Source organism: Saccostrea cucullata, unplaced genomic scaffold, assembly GCF_032062105.1.
Source record: "Saccostrea cucullata isolate Sc308-1 unplaced genomic scaffold, CSIRO_AGI_Scuc_v1 ctg203, whole genome shotgun sequence".
NCBI classification, from domain to species: Eukaryota; Metazoa; Mollusca; class Bivalvia; order Ostreida; family Ostreidae; genus Saccostrea; species Saccostrea cuccullata.
In genome coordinates, this window is record NW_026925998.1 from 205,542 (window position 1) to 223,391 (window position 17,850).

Below are 17,850 nucleotides of genomic sequence, written 5' to 3' on the forward strand. Positions count from 1 at the left end.
TATAGGGAAAATCTTTTAAAAATCTTCTCCAGAACCATTGGCCCAGGAAAGATGAAACTTATGTGGAAGCATCCTCAGGTAGTGTACATTCAAGTTTGTTCAAATCATGATCCCTGGGGATAGGGCGGGGCCACAATGGCCAATCAAAGTTTTACATAGGAATATATAGGGAAAATCATTTTAAAACCTAATCTTCTCCAGAACCATTAGGCCAGGAAAGATGAAACTCATTTGGAACTATCCACAGGTAGTGTACATTCAAGTTTGTTCAAATCATGACCCCCGGGGATAGGGCGGGGCCACAATGGCCAATCAAAGTTTTAAATAGGAATATATAGGGAAAATCATTTAAAAACCTAATCTTCTCCAGAACCATTAGGCCAGGAAAGATGATATTTATATGAGAATATCCTCAGGTAGTGTACATTCAAGTTTGTTCAAATCATGACCCCCGGGGATAGGGGGGGACCACAATGGCTGATCAAATTTTTACATAGGAATACATAGGAAAAATTCTTCTCTAGAAAAGAAAAGTTTTGTCAAATTGACATGAAGCATCTGCAGGTATTGAAGATTTAAATTTATTCAAAAAATATCCCGGAAGGAGGGGGGGGGTCACAATTGGAGATCAAGTAAATGTTAGAAAAAATCTTTAAAAATCTTCTTTTCAAGTATGGCAAAATTATACATGAACTTTTATACACTTTATTGATATATTGACATTCTCAAGTCAGTAATAGAAAACAAATCCCCCTCCCCCAACAAGTAAGCTTTTCAATAATAAGCTGATTTGTGTTTCTTAACTAGCCCATGTGCTCAGGTGAGTGATGTGGCCCATGGGCCTCTTGTTTATTGAAAAGGATAGAAAATGATGAATTTCTCCTTAAAATCACAAGTCTGCAAAAAAGAATAAAAATATCATTGTTTATGAAGAAGAAGGCATTCTCACAATATTTACAGTAAATTTATTGACCCCAGTTCAGTTCATTGATCCTACAATGACAGTAATGTAAATTATGTAATTATAGATAATTCTTTGCCATCAGAAAGTTAGCAATAATCTCTAAATACATGAGACAGTCCTTTTCTAAGTAGCCTATGATGCTGATAATTAGGATTAGGTTTTAAACACCATGTATAGTTACAGTTGTTTACTGATAGAAAGGAAGTAAACAAACAAGGAAATAAAGCAACTGGTCTGCAATATCAATCATATAGGCCTACATAAAAAATAATCTTGAACTTTTGACCTCTAGTTTTCATTAAAAAAAAATCTTGATCATAACAAAGGTAAAATGCTCTTTCCAACAAGTAACCTTCAGGCAATAATAAATGAACGTGAAATGTATAAAAATACATGTAGGTTGAATAATACTTTTTATGTTTGCATTACATTAAAACAAAAAGGATTTCCTGGACAAATAAAAAATTTGACAGTGACCCTTGACAACATTCATGTATAAATAGATGCTTACTTTAGAGTGTTATTAATCAAATTAATGAAATCAGAAAAAATAATTTAAAAAAAAAAAAGGAATTATTCTCTGTCATCAACATTATCAAATGAATAAATTCAATAGGGAACTCAATGAAAAATTTATTCATTTTCATCCTAAAAATCCTTATTACTAAAATGAGTTCCAATGTTCTTTGATCTGTGATAAACATAATATCTCATACACATGTAGTCTGACAGGAAGGTTCATTTACTAGTTGTCATATAGTGCGTCACATTTTCCACTTGTTATTTGTGTAAAGATTGAAATAATTAACAGTAGATTATCTACTAGATAGCCAGAATTTATATTTACTTAATTCATATGTACATATTTAGTTTTATATATAATGCAAATTATTTGTATGCTATAACAGCTAGTAGTTAGTTGTAACTCTTTCCTTTGTGGTTGTGTTTAACATAAAGCAGACACAATACTCTATTATTATGCTGTAGAGGTAGAATAGAATACTAATAAAACAGATACATGTATTCTTATACAGGATAGTGAACCAATACCAGTGTAACTGTCCATAGCATTAATTTTGGTTTAAAATTATGTAGCTTGTGTACTCTATATCAGAACTGTTTACTCTTATGATTTTGTCGTATGAAATTATACATATTTTGAGATACAGTGTACCATAATTACCCATAATTACTCTTTTAAATTTCTTGCTATCCCCCCCCCATGAATTGCTATATTCGTGATAATATCAAAAGTTTTAAAAAATAAAATGTATTAAGAGTGAGTAGAAGATAATTCATGAAGTCCATAGAATAACTTAATTATAATACAAGCTACCCTTTTTACATATATGTCAATCTGGTTAAAAGCTAACAGCTTTGGGATGAGGGCTAAAAGGAATTTCACAACATTTATCTTCATCTATACACAACTTATATACATGTACATAGAAATGTAAGTAGTGGATCCAACAGGAATTTAGATGAAGGATTTTTTAATCAAAGTGTACAGGGCTTCTAACTCTGTTAGTCTATATACTTATTGATCTGAACAAGGATTCAAAATTTTGGCAGCGGATTGATGAAGATGTATTTTTAATGTCAAAGCACATTTTGGGTTCATGGGTAGGGAAAGCTCAAGGGAGAGTTTTGTTGGATTACATTTTTGTTTACTATAATTTATCTTATAAATGCTTACCATAATCATGACATGTTTTTGTAAAATCTTTTTTAAATTAATTGTTACTGTATTTATTTGACATTGTAGTCTAGACTATTCAACAAATCTGAGTATAATCACAGATTATTAATTCCAAATTCAGGTTGATATTCAGGTACATGATAATTATTTTCTAAGTACAAAGTTTGAGGATGCCAGTTAAATTTTGCAATACTTAACTTATCTGTATATTTTAGATGTGGAATTCTTCATATAAAACAAAGAGTGAAGATTTCAGGAAGATTTTTAAGGATGTAAATCGCGAGGATCGGCTACTTGTAGGTAAGGATATCGATATTGTTTGTTTAATTGTTGTATTTGTTTTATAAAGCAGAGACTTTGTCAATAACTTCTATTGCTTCATTGCTAAATATTAAAGAGTTTCTCTTGATCTGTAATTCATCCTGGCCCACAAAGTCTGTTATAGAAATCATCAAAGATTGCTAGCCTTTGGGACTTGTATTATGTTAAACAGACAACTACTTTTTTCTTGCAGATTATTCTTGTGCCTTGCAAAAAGAAATTTTGGTCCAAGGCAGGATGTATATTACACAAAACTGGGTCTGTTTCTATGCCAACATATTTACTTGGGAAACACTGGTATGAAATTCATAATAATAAAGAAGTAGTATACAACATGAAATTTTGAAACATTCAATAGCATGAGGCCTCCTGAAATTGAAAAGTATGACCTGTATTATTTTTGTTGGTGTTGTTTTAGCTGGCCATTCCCTGTGGAGAGATCAGATCCATCACCAAAGAGAAGACGGCTCGAGTGATCCCTAACGCCATACAGATACAGACCGAGAAGGAGAAGTACTTCTTCACCAGCCTAGGGAACAGGGACAAGACGTACATGATGCTGTTCAGAGTCTGGCAGAATGCTCTCATGGGAAAGGTGAGACCTGTGTTACTGGGAGAAGTGAGACCTGTATTATCATAGGTACCTGACAAATGGATGGTGTAACACTCCCTCCCTTCCCTCCACAAGCTTCTGAGAATTTAATGAGACACAAAAACTTACCATAAATATATGATACCCTAGTCTATCAATCTTATTTCGATATGTGATATCATTTTCCGCTTTTGTTACGATTTAGAGATTGGCCCTATACGGTATAAAAAGTACTAAAGGTAAGAAACAAAATCTTTTAAACACATGGGTACCCCCCTTTGAGTGAGATTTTCTACATTACTTCAACATATTCAATATTTATGCAAGATGTTGTTCAGGGAGATATTGTTTTACAAACCCCTTACAGCCACACAAGGTCTAAATTATTTATTTGCCCTAAATTCATGCAAGTTTATTTACCGTATTTCCCTTCACTGGCAGTGAAAGAGGAGGTTTTGATTGAAGGTAGGGGAAAACACCCAAAAAGTTCCGATAAGCTATCTCAGGATTTTTCATTATGCTAAACAAAGTAGTACTTGATGACCTCCTCTAAACATGTAGAGCTTCTGTCTCATCAGAGATTTCTGGTGTTGATTCAATATATAGCATGTGTTTGCTACACATTCATAATGGAAATTCATCATTATTAATATGTATATATAAAAATATCTTTATTTTTGTGGTTAGTCTTAATTTGCTCAAAAGCATCCTGTTTTTGTACACAAAGAAATTTTTATAAGTACTTTGTAATTATACATACAATATTATATAAAAGGCTGTTCAACTCATCAATTTAGTTCATTGATAACTGTGACATCATGTGAATTATACTATAATTCCCATGATTTAAGTTTGTGGGTAGATATGAAAGTTGTCTTGATTTATTGCTCTGTCAGTGCAGATGATGTATGAATAGCTTTGATTTTTTGGTGTTTCCATACCCAGAATAAAAATGATTTATAAGCCTTTAGTGATTTATAAGCCCAGAGTATGTCTGATTTACATGTGTTTATATTGACAGTCTATGGCAGCTAAGGAGATGTGGCAGTGGATTCACTATAACTATGGGGAGGAGCTGTGTCTGGATTCCAGCGATGACGATTATGTAGCCCCGCCCTCACTCATAGAGGAACCAATCAGGGATGAAACTATGACCCCCAGTAGGTTAAATCAGGTCAGTTTTTAGAGAATGAGAGTGAGCTTAACGATATTTTTTATTGAATGTCCAAATTTTTCAGATACTTTAAAATCACATATTTTCAAGGGGTCAAATTTTTGAGTTTTAGGAAAAAATATGAGTTAATGGGGATTTCATTTCGTGGACAAAGAATTGTTTAGTAGTAATATCTGTGAAAAATTACATTTCATGGTGGACATAAATTTGGGGTCTCTTCATACCTTGAAAACCACGAAATTTAAACAACCACAAACATTAGTAATATTACAGTATCAGATGTAAAAAATTTATACTTAATATGTAAAGCTTTTAATTTTAAAATTTTTGAAGCAACAGTTTGATTGTTGACATGATTCATTTTACTAACAGACAGAGAACACGGACTCTGATTGTATCCCTCCTTCCCCGGGGGTACCTCAGAATGACCTGGACAGTAAAGACCAGTCATTATTTTCCCCAGCAGCAGTGGAGGATAATCCTGTGGAAAATGTTTTAACTGATCAGAGTGATACTACAGAAGATAGCGAAGGTCAGATATCCTCCCCCCCCCCAAAAGAAAAATTATAATGAAATAAAGAAAAGACAGTACATACATGTATTTGTAAAGGGGAATAATTCTGATAACCACAAAAGAGAGCGAAATATTTGAAGAGAAATTATTATTCTGCCAGAGTTAATTTATTTAAATCTTTAAAGAAACTGGATCATAATGCAACTCTCTAACACTAAAGATAAATGACTAAATCAGTAAATTGTTGATGAAGCAAGGAGCTTAATCATATGAGCAACATCAGACAATTTAAAGTCTTAGTACCGGTAGTAAATTTTCATCAAATCCCCTCCTTCCTTCTAAGACTAAATGGGGTGAATATTGATTCACATTTGATTATTATGTATTATTAGCTCACCTGAGCCGAAGGCTCAAGTGAGCTATTCTGATCAAAATTTGTCCGTCGTCTGTCGTTGTCGTCGTTGTCGTCGTTGTCGTAAACTTTTCACATTTTCATCTTCTTCTCAAGAACCACTGGGCCAATTTCAACCAAACTTGGTACAAAGTATCCTTGGGTGAAGGGGATTCAAGTTTGTTCAAATGAAGGGCCAGGCCCTTTTCCAAGGGGAGATAATTATGAATTAGAGAAAAATTAATGGCATTTAAAAAAAAAATCTTCTTCTCAAGAACCACTGGGCCAGGAAAGATGAAACTCATGTGGAATCATCCTCAGGTAGTATAGATTCAATTTTGTTCAAATCATGACCCCCGGGGGTAGGGTGGGGCCAAAATGGCCGATCAAAGTTTTACATAGGAATATATAGGAAAAATCTTTAAAAATCTTCTTCTCAAGAACGTCTGGGCCAGGAAAGATGAAACTCATTTGGGATCATCCTCATGTAGTGTAGATTCAAATTTGTTCAGATCATGACCCCGGGGGTAGGGTGGGGCCAAAATGGCCGATCAAAGTTTTACATAGGAATATATAGGAAAAATCTTTAAAAATCTTCTTCTCAAGAACGTCTGGGCCAGGAAAGATGAAACTCATTTGGGATCATCCTCATGTAGTGTAGATTCAAATTTGTTCAGATCATGACCCCGGGGGTAGGGTGGGGCCAAAATGGCCGATCAAAGTTTTACATAGGAATATATAGGAAAAATCTTTAAAAATCTTCTTCTCAATAACCACTGGGCCAGGAAAGATGAAACTCATTTGGGATCATCCTTATGTAGTGTAGATTCAAGTTTGTTCAAATCATGACCCCCGGGGGAAGGGTGGGGCCAAAATGGCCGATCAAAGTTTTACATAGGGATATATAGGGAAAATCTTTTTCAAAAATCTTCTCAAGAACCTTTGGGTCAGGAAAGATGAAAATCATGTGGAATCATCCTCAGGTAGTATAGATTCAAGTTTGTTCAAATCATGACCCCCGGGGGTAGGGTGGGGCCAAAATGGCCGATCAAAGTTTTACATAGGAATATATAGGAAAAATCTTTAAAAATCTTCTTCTCAAGTACCACTGGGCCAGGAAAGATTAAACTCATGTGGAATCATCCTCAGGTAGCGTAGATTCAAGTTTGTTCAAATCATGACCCCCGGGGGTAGGGTGGGGCCAAAATGGCGGATCAAAGTTTTACATAGGAACACATAGGGAAACCTTTTAAAATCTTCTTTTCAAGTACTTCAAAGCCAGGCTTCGTTATATTTATAGGGAATCATCTTCAGGTGGTGTAGATTCAAGTTTGTTCAAATCATGACCCCCTGGGGGGGGTAAAATTCAACCCCAACCCCCCCCCCCCCCCCACCCCCGATCTGATCTGTGTTTTTTCCTAGCCAATTGCTCAGGTGAGCGATGTGGCCCCTGGGCCTCTTGTTTAAAGTATTAGCCATATCTTATGTGTCTTTGTTTATTAATAAAAAAATGTTTCAAATGTTACATTAATGAATAATTTCAAGTTAAGTAAATAATGAGCACTTTTAAATGTAATTATCATTGTCTGACAGCAAAAACTTTATGGGCTTTTAACCCCCTTCTTTCTAGTTATATGAATTTAGTTTCTCGTCAGACCTCTTTTGATCTTTCCCCTCATCTGTTGATATCTTGTAGGAGAGGGAACCTTGTTTTGTGCTGAACATAACCACTTTGAGAAACCTATGTTGGATGAGGTGTATTACATTCCAGTGGAGAAGATGTTTGAGATGCTGTTTACAGAGTCTGACTTCTACAATGAGTTCCACTCTAGAAGGGGGTCAAAAGGTCAGGTCATTTAAATGAAGGTTTAATTTTGAAATCCAAATATACATAAATGTAGAGTCTGTCTAATTTTACTACTGTAGACGTACTTTTTTCCACGGGGTCATAATTCTGCCAAATCTCAATTTCTGTTGAATCCGCGTGTAGAAAATTACGTGGATTTCCTAGACTGTCACTATATGCCTTACATTTATATTAAGTACGCTTGGACAAATTTCCGCGGAAAATTTGTGACCGCGTACATGGCGTAAATTAATACCACGCAGAAAAAATACTTCTACAGTAGTCTTGATATTTAATCATATAAATCACTCTCTATGTTACAAATATGTCAAAAGTGTCTTGTTTATTAAATCACTTCTCCATATTCAGAAATATCAATGTTTATTATCCATAAACACAACTGTTAGTTTAATGAAGACTTGACTCAGTGCTACAGTATTTTTCATCATTGCAGACTTCACCTTTACCCCATGGAAAGACATGGGACATGGTAAACAAACCCGTACGGTCAGCTACACCATCCCATTAAACTACTCCATAGGCCCAAAGTCCTCTCAGGCTGTAGAGCTTCAGACCTGTCAGAAGGACCCCACCCCCGGGACCTACTTCACAGTGGACACAGAGTGTTCCTGTCTGGGCATTCCTTATGGAAATACATTCATAGTGAGTAAAAGTTTTATCACTAGTTCTCAAGCTTCCTTTACAAGTTATTCTTTGCATTCTCTTGCATATTATGTAAACATGAACTGATTTTACTAATGACAGATTAACCACATTTGTACACTTCCCGTTAGTAGAGATTATTGAGTTATTTCAAACAGTGTATCATGGATGAAGTTTGTTATTGAGAGTGATCTGGAGTGCTGATTGCATGTAAATCACTGTACATAAAAACACTTCAGAAAGATTATGAGTAATCTAGCAATGGTTTTTAACATGTAGTCTATCAATAATTGCTACAATTATCTTATACTTGCTGAATAACCCCTGCCAAGTTTATTGATTTTCTTGGATTAACATTTACATATTACCGGTAATTAATTTTTCCAGTTAAATGTTGCATATTTAATTTTTTTTCCAAATTTTCTTATGGTGTTTTGGTGTTCAAAATTGGAATTTTCCAAGTTAATGAAAGGGGTTGTGGTGGTGGTGGGGGGGGGGGGGCTTTACATCTCTGTAGGTCACTGACTCTGATGACCTATTGCTATCAGTTTTTCCTCATCTTAATGTGATATCTATAAACATTCTCCTCTGAAAAGGCACTCGGTGAACTAATTCAAACAATTTTGGTATTTACCTGTAGTATGTTTGGATACCGGTAATTGGGAACATTACTTTCAAAATTTATCTCTTGGGGATGGAGGAGTTGGACCAGCACCTTGAAAATTAATGCATTCTTTTAAAAAATCTTTACTTCTAGACAAATTACGCACAATTTCATAATTATAAATGATCAGTAAGTTCTTTACCACCTCTACCATATTGTGAAATTGATGCCTCCAGCTTCAATAGTCATTTTTGATCCCTGCCTTCACTTTTTCACCATTAAATCCTTAAGTAAAGGAAAGACTTGATCATACATATTAAACTTTTTTGCAGCTTTATGCCCCCAGAGCCTGATGCAGGCATAGACATCTTTAAATTTCTTCGCCTTCTTGCCCCTCAGTTTATGCCGCACATTTGAACAAATTGGTCTTATGCTGAAAATTTGTTTTACCTTGTACCTTATAAAACTTTATTTATTCCTGGATATTTATCAAGCATCTGCATGTACTACAGTTGTGAGTTATGTGCCCTTTCCTCAGTCTTGCCTATTTTCCAAATTTATGCATAAATTTTATAATTTTGGCCCTTTAAACTAAAAAGCGAAAGTTAACATGCAGATTTCATGCATTTAAATAAATTTTTGGTGTTAGGATGGAGCTCTATTGAATCTTTGAAAATCTTTTCTACACTTTAGAAATAAGCAAACAAAGTAATTGCTAAGATTTCATGAGTAAAGGTGCTTGTTCAAATGTATAAAATTAATGATCATTTGGTCAGATGTTCTGGTGAAAGGGTGGGCTCTATTTGATTTTACAATTCCTGTTCTTTTGGACAGGGGTTCAGCTATTAGGGTTGGGAATAAATGAATCAAATGATTATATCATGAACATGCTTTTAATTCTTTAAAAGATATTCTGGGTATTTAGCAAACAAGGTAATTGGATGTTTGTGATGAGTTAGGAGCCTGATCTTCAAGAACTCTGATATTCGTGGGCCCCTGGGTCAGGGGTTCAGGTGTTAGGGTGTGGACCCTAGATCAAGGGTTCAGGTGTTAGGGTTTGGGCCCTGGGTCAGGGGTTCAGGTGTTAGGGTGTGGGCCCTGGGTCAGGGGTTCAGGTGTTAGGGTGGAACTCTATTGATTAGGGATGTCAAAATATTTATTTTCCTTAGTCGAACATTCGATTGCATCATTCGAACGATAGTCGACTATTCGGAGCATTTTTTGAAGAAAAAAAAACCCTTATCAATAGCGTTTTCATAAATCAAAAACCCTTTTTGTAAATTTATGTAAAAAGTAACATCAAATGCCTATAATGTGCGTTACGCACCGATATTCAGATGAACCTTAAGATGGGATAAGATGTAGAAATGAAATAGATTTACATCAGCAATAGATTCTCCAAAATGTATGAATTTTGTAAATCACATTCAAAAATTGATCTGTACATTCTTTCATTCTAGTACGCTTATAGAATTGTCAGCAGTATTTATAAAGCTTATTTGAAATAAATTAAATTGGAAAAGGGGAGGATTTGTCTTAATAATTATCGAAGTTTCAAAACTTCTCAGCTTAAATTTGCTCTTTTCCTTTTGCATAATTCAAAAAGGTAATGAATAAATTTATAATTGGTACAAGTCCAATTAATAATTTTCAAAGTCTAGTAAAGTGCTGCATAATTTACTGCAATAACAAAAAAAGGTCAGTAATTAAGAAATAATTATCGCAGTATGTAATAACTGTTCTTTCCAATCATGTAAACAATGTGGAAACTTATTTATACCCGCACTTTCTAAAGAAAGTTCGGGTATATTGTTGTTACTCATGTCCGTCCGTCCGTCTGTCACACTTTTCTTCCCTGAACTCCTCTTACATTTTACACAGTAGCCTAATCATCTTTTGGGAGATGGTTGGTGGTGTCATGTAGATGTGCAGTAAGGTTTTGGAATTTTGATTTTGCCCCGGGGGGTCAAATGGGGGTCGAAAAATGACGTTTTTTATGCAAAAAGCCCCGTCTTCTCTGAACTCCTCTTACATTTTAGACAGTAGCCTAATCATCTTTTGGGAGATGGTTGGTGGTGTCATGTAGATGTGCAGTAAGGTTTTGGAATTTTGATTTTGCCCCGGGGGGTCAAATGGGGGTAAAAAAATGATGTTTTTTATGCAAAAAGCCCCGTCTTCCCTGAACTCCTCTTACATTTTACACAGTAGCCTAATCATCTTTTGGAAGATGGTTGGTGGTGTCATGTAGATGTGCAGTAAGGTTTTGGAATTTAGATTTTGCCCCGGGGGGTCAAATGGGGGTCGAAAAATGATGTTTTTTATGCAAAAAGCCCCGTCTTCCCTGAACTCCTCTTACATTTTACACAGTAGCCTAATCATCTTCTGGGAGATGGTTAGTGGTGTCATTTAGATGTGCAGTAAGGTTTCGGAATTTTGATTTTGCCCCAGGGGGTCAAATGGGGGTCGAAAAATGACGTTTTTTATGCAAAAAGCCCCGTCTTCCCTGAACTCCTCTTACATTTTACACAGTAGCCTAATCATCTTTTGGGAGATGGTTGGTGGTGTCATGTAGATGTGCAGTAAGGTTTCGGAATTTTGATTTTGCCCTGGGGGGTCAAATGGGGGTCGAAAAATGACGTTTTTTATGCAAAAAGCCCTGTCTTCCCTGAACTCCTCTTACATTTTACACAGTAACCTAATCATCTTTTGGGAGATGGTTGGTGGTGTCATGTAGATGTGCAGTAAGTACAGTAGGGTTTCTGGAATTTTGATTTTGCCCCAAGGGGGGGGGGGGGGGGCAAATGGGGGTCGAAAAATTATTTTTTTTATGCAAAAAGCCCTGTCTTCCCTGAACTCCTCTTACATTTTACACAGTAGCCTAATCATCTTTTGGGAGATGGTTGGTGGTGTCATGTAGATGTGCAGTAAGGTTTCGGAATCTAGATTTTGCCCCAGGGGGTCAAATGGGGGTCGAAAAATACGTTTTTTATGCAAAAAGCCCCGTCTTCCCTGAACTCCTCTTACATTTTAGACAGTAGCCTAATCATCTTTTGGGAGATGGTTGGTGGTGTCATGTAGATGTGCAGTAAAGTTTCGGAATTTTGATTTTGCCCCGGGGGGGTCAAATGGGGGTCGAAAAATGACGTTTTTTATGCAAAAAGCCCTGTCTTCCCTAAACTCCTCTTACATTTTACACAGTAGCCTAATCATCTTTTGGGAGATGGTTGGTGGTGTCATGTAGATGTGCAGTAAGGTTTCGGAATCTAGATTTTGCCCCGGGGGGTCAAATGGGGGTCAAAAAATGATGTTTTTTATGCAAAAAGCCCCGTCTTCCCTGAACTCCTCTTACATTTTACATAGTAGCCTAATCATCTTTTGGGAAATGGTTGGTAGTGTCATGTAGATGTACAGCAGGGTTTCGGAATTTTGATTTTGCCCCGGGGGGACTAATGGGGGTCGAAAAATGATGTTTTAGAAATGTCTTAAATCATTTCTTTAAAACTAAGCGAAATACAAATTAAAAAGAATGGAGGTCAAGGTCACAGGAATGTGCAAGGTGAAGTTTTTGATGCAGTTGAGTAGCTTCACTAATACATATCAGCATATTATCATGATTATGTTTGATAAAAATATCTTGAATGATTTAATGAAACTGAGCTGAACACTTTTTCTAAAAAAAGAGAGGTCAAAGGAAAGGTTGGGGCCAAAATGTTGTTGCAGTTGAAAAGCTTACATCAGTATGAATTTACTATTAGCATATGAAGTTTGATAAAACTATAATTAATGGTTTATTTGAAACTTAGATAAACACATATTTTAAAAAGTGAGGTCAAGGTCAAAGGAAAATTCAAGGTCAAAATAAGTTGATGTATTAATAGCTCTCAGCAGTATGTATCAGCATATGGAGTTTGATAAATATATCTTGAATTGTTTATTCAAAACTGATCTAGACATTAATTTTAGAAAAGTGAGGTCAAGGTCACAGGAAAGGTCAAGGTAAAAAAGAGTGAAGCATTGTAAAGCTTACATCAGTATGTATCATCATGTGAAGTTTCATTACACAACTTGTAGGGTTTCTTTAAAATAAAGCTAAACACTAATTTAAAGAAAAGTTAAGTGAAGGTCAAAGGAAAGGTCAAAGTCAAAAAATATTGCTGCAGTTGGATATTTACATCAGTATGCATCAACATATGAACTTTGATAAAAATATCTAGAAAGTTTCTTTGAGCCCAATGGAAAGACAGATGGAAGGGTGGAGGACGGACATGACAAAACTATACATGCATTCCTAATCATGGTGTGGCATAAAAAACTTGAATCTACATTATATGAGGATGTTTCCATCTATCAAGATTATACAAGCAAATTCAAAGAATTTTGGTCCTCTGCTTTCTGTGTTTTAGTGAATGGGATGCTATAATTTATGGCAGATTGTGTGTCAAATATGCACCCCTATCATATATCAATTTTTGAAAATTGGGTCAAAGGGGAAAAATCATAGCATGCTCTGAAACATTTTGTTGTACATGTCAAATATGAAAGTCCTATCTCTTTTGAATCAAAAGTTATATATGCAATATAATATTTTTGAAAAGTAGGTTAAACTTCTAGGTCAAGGTCACAAAGTCAAAAGTCATGATATATTTAGAAAAGTCTTTTCACATGTAATAAACATGTATAATTTGAATGCCCTTTCTTTTCTCTTTCAAAATGATCAATTAAAAATGTTATTTTTTGGAAAGTAGGTAAAACTTGAAGGTCAAGGTCTCACTTGGGTTAAAAAATCATAGTATATTTAGAAAGTTTTGTGGCAATGTACATGTGAAATATGAAAGCACTATCTCTTATTATTCAAAAGTTATGACCAAGGTTAAATTTATTGTGACAGATGCACATACTAGCTGTCAATAAGATGGACAGACTGACAGACAAATGAGATTTAATGTCCCCTCCCTTTCCCCAAAATGGGGGACAGTAATGCCCTAGCTGTTCTTGAGAAGAAGATTTATGATGGAAAAAATCCCCTGCATATTTCTTAACGCAAATCAATATTGTGTTTTTATGTCATTTTGTTTGTTGTTAAACATCCCTCTCAGGAATTTTTCACTCATATGGAGACACCACCACTTGAAAAATAATGAGGACAAATTAGATTTGAGGTCAACATTCATTTTAGGAGTTTTCAACCATTAAGGCGTAAAGAAATATTAACTCGATCCTTCCCCTCACCCCTTCCCAGACCCCTGTTTGTTCATGTATGCAAACTACTACTTGTTTTTACATTTAAAAAAAATGTTTATACAAATAGTTTAATGTGGTCCATCTCTGAATGATTTTCATTCCTAATTCTAGGAAGATAATTTGACACAAATTCATGAATAAAATGTCAAGTAATCTTATCATTGATGCACTTTTATTTAATTTAACGCAGTCATATTGTGAACATTTCCAGCTCATTAGGAGAGTGGGGATGACCTCTAGGGGTTCATAACATTTATACCATTAAATTTACATAACATAATAACACAAGTAACAAAATTATGTATAGTCAAATGGAAAAAGTTTCCTACTATTTAGGAGTCACATGATCATTTGTCATTACAGGGACAGGGAAGTGGATTGGGAGATCGCCCCCTCAACCAACCACCCCCCCCCCCCCCTCCGGAATTTGCAGGACTATAATATATATACTGGAGGAAATAAAAATGACTTTGAATGCCCTAAGTGTCCCTCCACCCTAGAAAACAGACCCAACCATAACTTCTTTTTTTTTTTTTGCTTCTCAGGAAATTCTGGTCTGGCCCTCCCCCCAGAAAAAAAATTCTGGATCTTGTAACTGAATGTAACGTTGATAACGGGGGATAACTCTTCAGAATGTGAAATTCGTCTATTGTAGCATCGGATGACCTTTGATCCTTTAAACTTGAACCTAACCGTTTGCATTTCAGACTATTTTACCCAAATCTATACCAAAACTTGTACTTACCGATTGTCATTAATTAGGCCTTGTCATCTTCATGAAATATAATCCAGTTAAAACACAAAATGAAATAATTCCTACTGACATATAGGCCTATGCAATGATGCACACTAGTAGCCTACTGCACGTGCAGTGAAATCTAAAATGATAATGCCAATGGTAAAACTAGTACTTAAGCTGGGAACGTGACGCAAGCCCAATGTGATGCAGGTGTTCAGATACATGTATAGTGCAAGAACAAATTGAAAATTATCATTTACAAAAGATGTTTTATTTTAACTTTGCCATCTAGGCCTATTTCCAAAAACAGGCAAATAAGGTGTGTTTGTGTGTGTGTGTTGATGGGAGAGGGGTGGGGGTTGACTAAATTGATTGTGTATATGGCAGCTTTCAAGAAGTTTCTGCCTAATCAAATATAAATAAACTTTGCACATTTTGAAAAATTCATCAAAAATGCTTTACACTAATTTGAATAATATTATTTTTTGTTAATCTATATCAGAAAATAGATTTAAAAAGTTCCAATTACCGTACAAGTAGAATTTTTAGCGAGGATTTAATTTTGGCATTATTAGCGAGGGTGCTGACATTGCTAAAATTGAATACCACTGAAAATTAATTGCTTATCATTTGTAAAAGCTTCTTGAATTAGCATTTTAAAATCGCTAAAATTACTTCTCGCTAAAAATAAAATACCAGATTTTAGGTAGAAATCGCTAAATTTGCGTTTCGCTAAAATTTCCACTTATACAGTATGTGCCAAAAATTTATACACCCCCCCCCCTCCTTTATCAAACCTAATTTACATCATTAATTTAATTCTGTTGTTTAATTTCCGACTGGTAATCAATTATGAATATGAAATACCAATAAGATGGAGTCCCATGGGTCACATGGTCACTAGCTGCAGATCTGTAGCGTTATGGTTTTATATACATGTATTAGTCTTTGACCATAAAGCTACAGATCCCTTTAATGCAAAAAAGGTGCAATTTATGGCGCAATATGTTTTGCGCACTTCTGGGGAGAATTTCTTCACTTTCCAGCATCGGTTAATTTACTACCTTTCACTCCCTAATTCTAGGCACATTGTTTAACTAATCTGTATATTTTATCCATCTCCAATCCTTTTATAGTCGTCTCTACACGTGATAAACTCGCTAGATTAAAATTATTTGTTAGATTGCTGAAAATTCAAATCAAGCCAGTTTTTTGCCTGTAGAGATGACTATAAATCATTAAATGGCTGGGAGGTGGACAAAATATACATATTGGCTACAGAATGTGTCTAAAATTAGGGAGTGAAAGGTAGTTGATTGACCAATGCAAGAAAGTGGAGAAAAACTGCCCAAGAGTGCGCAAAAAATATTGCGCCATAAATTGCACCTTTTTTGCATATGGGGATCTGTAGCGTTATGGTCAAAGTCAAATATATAAAACCATAACGCTGCAGATCTGCAGCTACATGGTCACCTGAGCATATTATGCTCAATTTGATGAATACATGTATTATGTAAATTATTGAATTATATTGACTTTTCCCTTGGTAAAGCCCAATATGAAGAAGTGTGCATTTAGAGGCAAACACCTTAGTGCGGGTATTACTGTCTCATGACAGCATCTAGTTAAATACTGTGACTGTGTTTAAGCTCTTATTCATCTGAGAATGGATACTATAATGGTTTGAGGAATGACGCTTTACAAATTGGAGTTGAGAATTCTTTAACACCTCCTTTTTTGCATTTATTAAATATTCAAGTGTCGTTTCATTATTCGATCGTCTGTCCATTCGACTGATAGTCGAATAGTCGACTATTCGTTGACATCCCTACTATTGATTATATTTGCCTATGGGTATAAAGCTGAGCAAACGAAGTGAACGGTCATGATGAGCAAGGGTTCCTCTTCCGGAACTACAACATTGTATCTAGTGATAAATGTATATGGATTCCACACAACCCTAGTAGGTCACATGGGGGCTAAACATGGATTTGTATAGGATTTAGAAGTCATATTAACTAAATGTAATGATATAACATGTTCTTCAATTGGAACTGGGATGAAGATCTATACATCTGAAAGTTCAAGATTATCTGGCCCTTGCAGTTTATGTTTGTTAAATGTATCTACCACGAGAGGCCACAAATTCTTAGATGTTCGTTAAATGTACAACGCATGGAATTCCAAAAAAACAAAAATTCTGAAATCTGGGAGCTAATGTTTGGTTTATTTCTGTAATGCATGAATTTGTTTGGGAAGGGGAAAGGGCAGAAAACATCTTTACAACACTGTTGGCATCATCTCAACTGAGCCAGTTTAAACCCAAGTTTATTTCTTTGTTTGGTGATGTTAACTTTTCCCTTTAATTTGCAGAACATTTAAAGTTCATATTCATTTTGAAACATAGATCTTTTAAGTTCATCAAGCTACTCAATGTCTGTTCTAATGAAACAGAATTTCCAACTAGACTGTAATATTGAGTTAAAAATAAAAGTCATCATATCAATAATTTTCAAAGACAAGAAATCATTATTGAAGAAGAATTTTATCTTTTCCATCTATTTTATCAATATTTTATGACCCTCATGACTGCAGAATCATGATGTTTATGGACCAAGTATCTACTGGGAGTATTTTCCCACTTTCATTTAAGCAGGTTGTTTTTCACATCTTAAAAGAGCAAAAAACATACAGTGTACATGCAGATTTGAATTCATACAAGTAACCAAATTAATTATCAGTTTGGACACTACCTTTATTAATGTGAAAATGAAGTTTATGATTATGTAACTTCTGTTTGAAGTTGCTAAGATGATGGACAAAGGATATCTAAAATGGTGCATATCTGTGTTTGAATTAAATGCAGTGTATTTGACAAATAAAGAGCATTAAATGTTCACTTCAAATTGAAAAAAAAAAGCATTCAATATTTTTTCGGCTCAGGTGAGCTTTTCTGATCACATTTTGTCCGGCGTCCGTCTGTCTGTCTGTCCGTCTGTCTGTAAACTTTTCACATTTTCCACTTCTTCTCAAGAACCGCTGGGCCAATTTCAACCAAACTTGCCACAAAGTATCCTTGGGTAAAGGGGATTCAAGTTTGTT

General features: G+C 35.1%; 1 protein-coding gene across 1 annotated transcript in view; it reads left to right on the plus strand.

Annotated features, from left to right (window-relative positions):
* The window catches only part of LOC134270342 (protein Aster-B-like), a 33,925-nt gene that overhangs the window by 8,536 nt on the left and 7,539 nt on the right, over positions 1-17,850 (plus strand). The window contains exons 5-11 of the mRNA XM_062752563.1: positions 2,879-2,963; positions 3,178-3,281; positions 3,403-3,579; positions 4,598-4,750; positions 5,123-5,282; positions 7,355-7,501; positions 7,956-8,164. Of these exons, the coding sequence (XP_062608547.1) occupies positions 2,879-2,963; positions 3,178-3,281; positions 3,403-3,579; positions 4,598-4,750; positions 5,123-5,282; positions 7,355-7,501; positions 7,956-8,164 (1,035 nt within the window). The remainder of the gene's footprint in view (positions 1-2,878; positions 2,964-3,177; positions 3,282-3,402; positions 3,580-4,597; positions 4,751-5,122; positions 5,283-7,354; positions 7,502-7,955; positions 8,165-17,850) is intronic.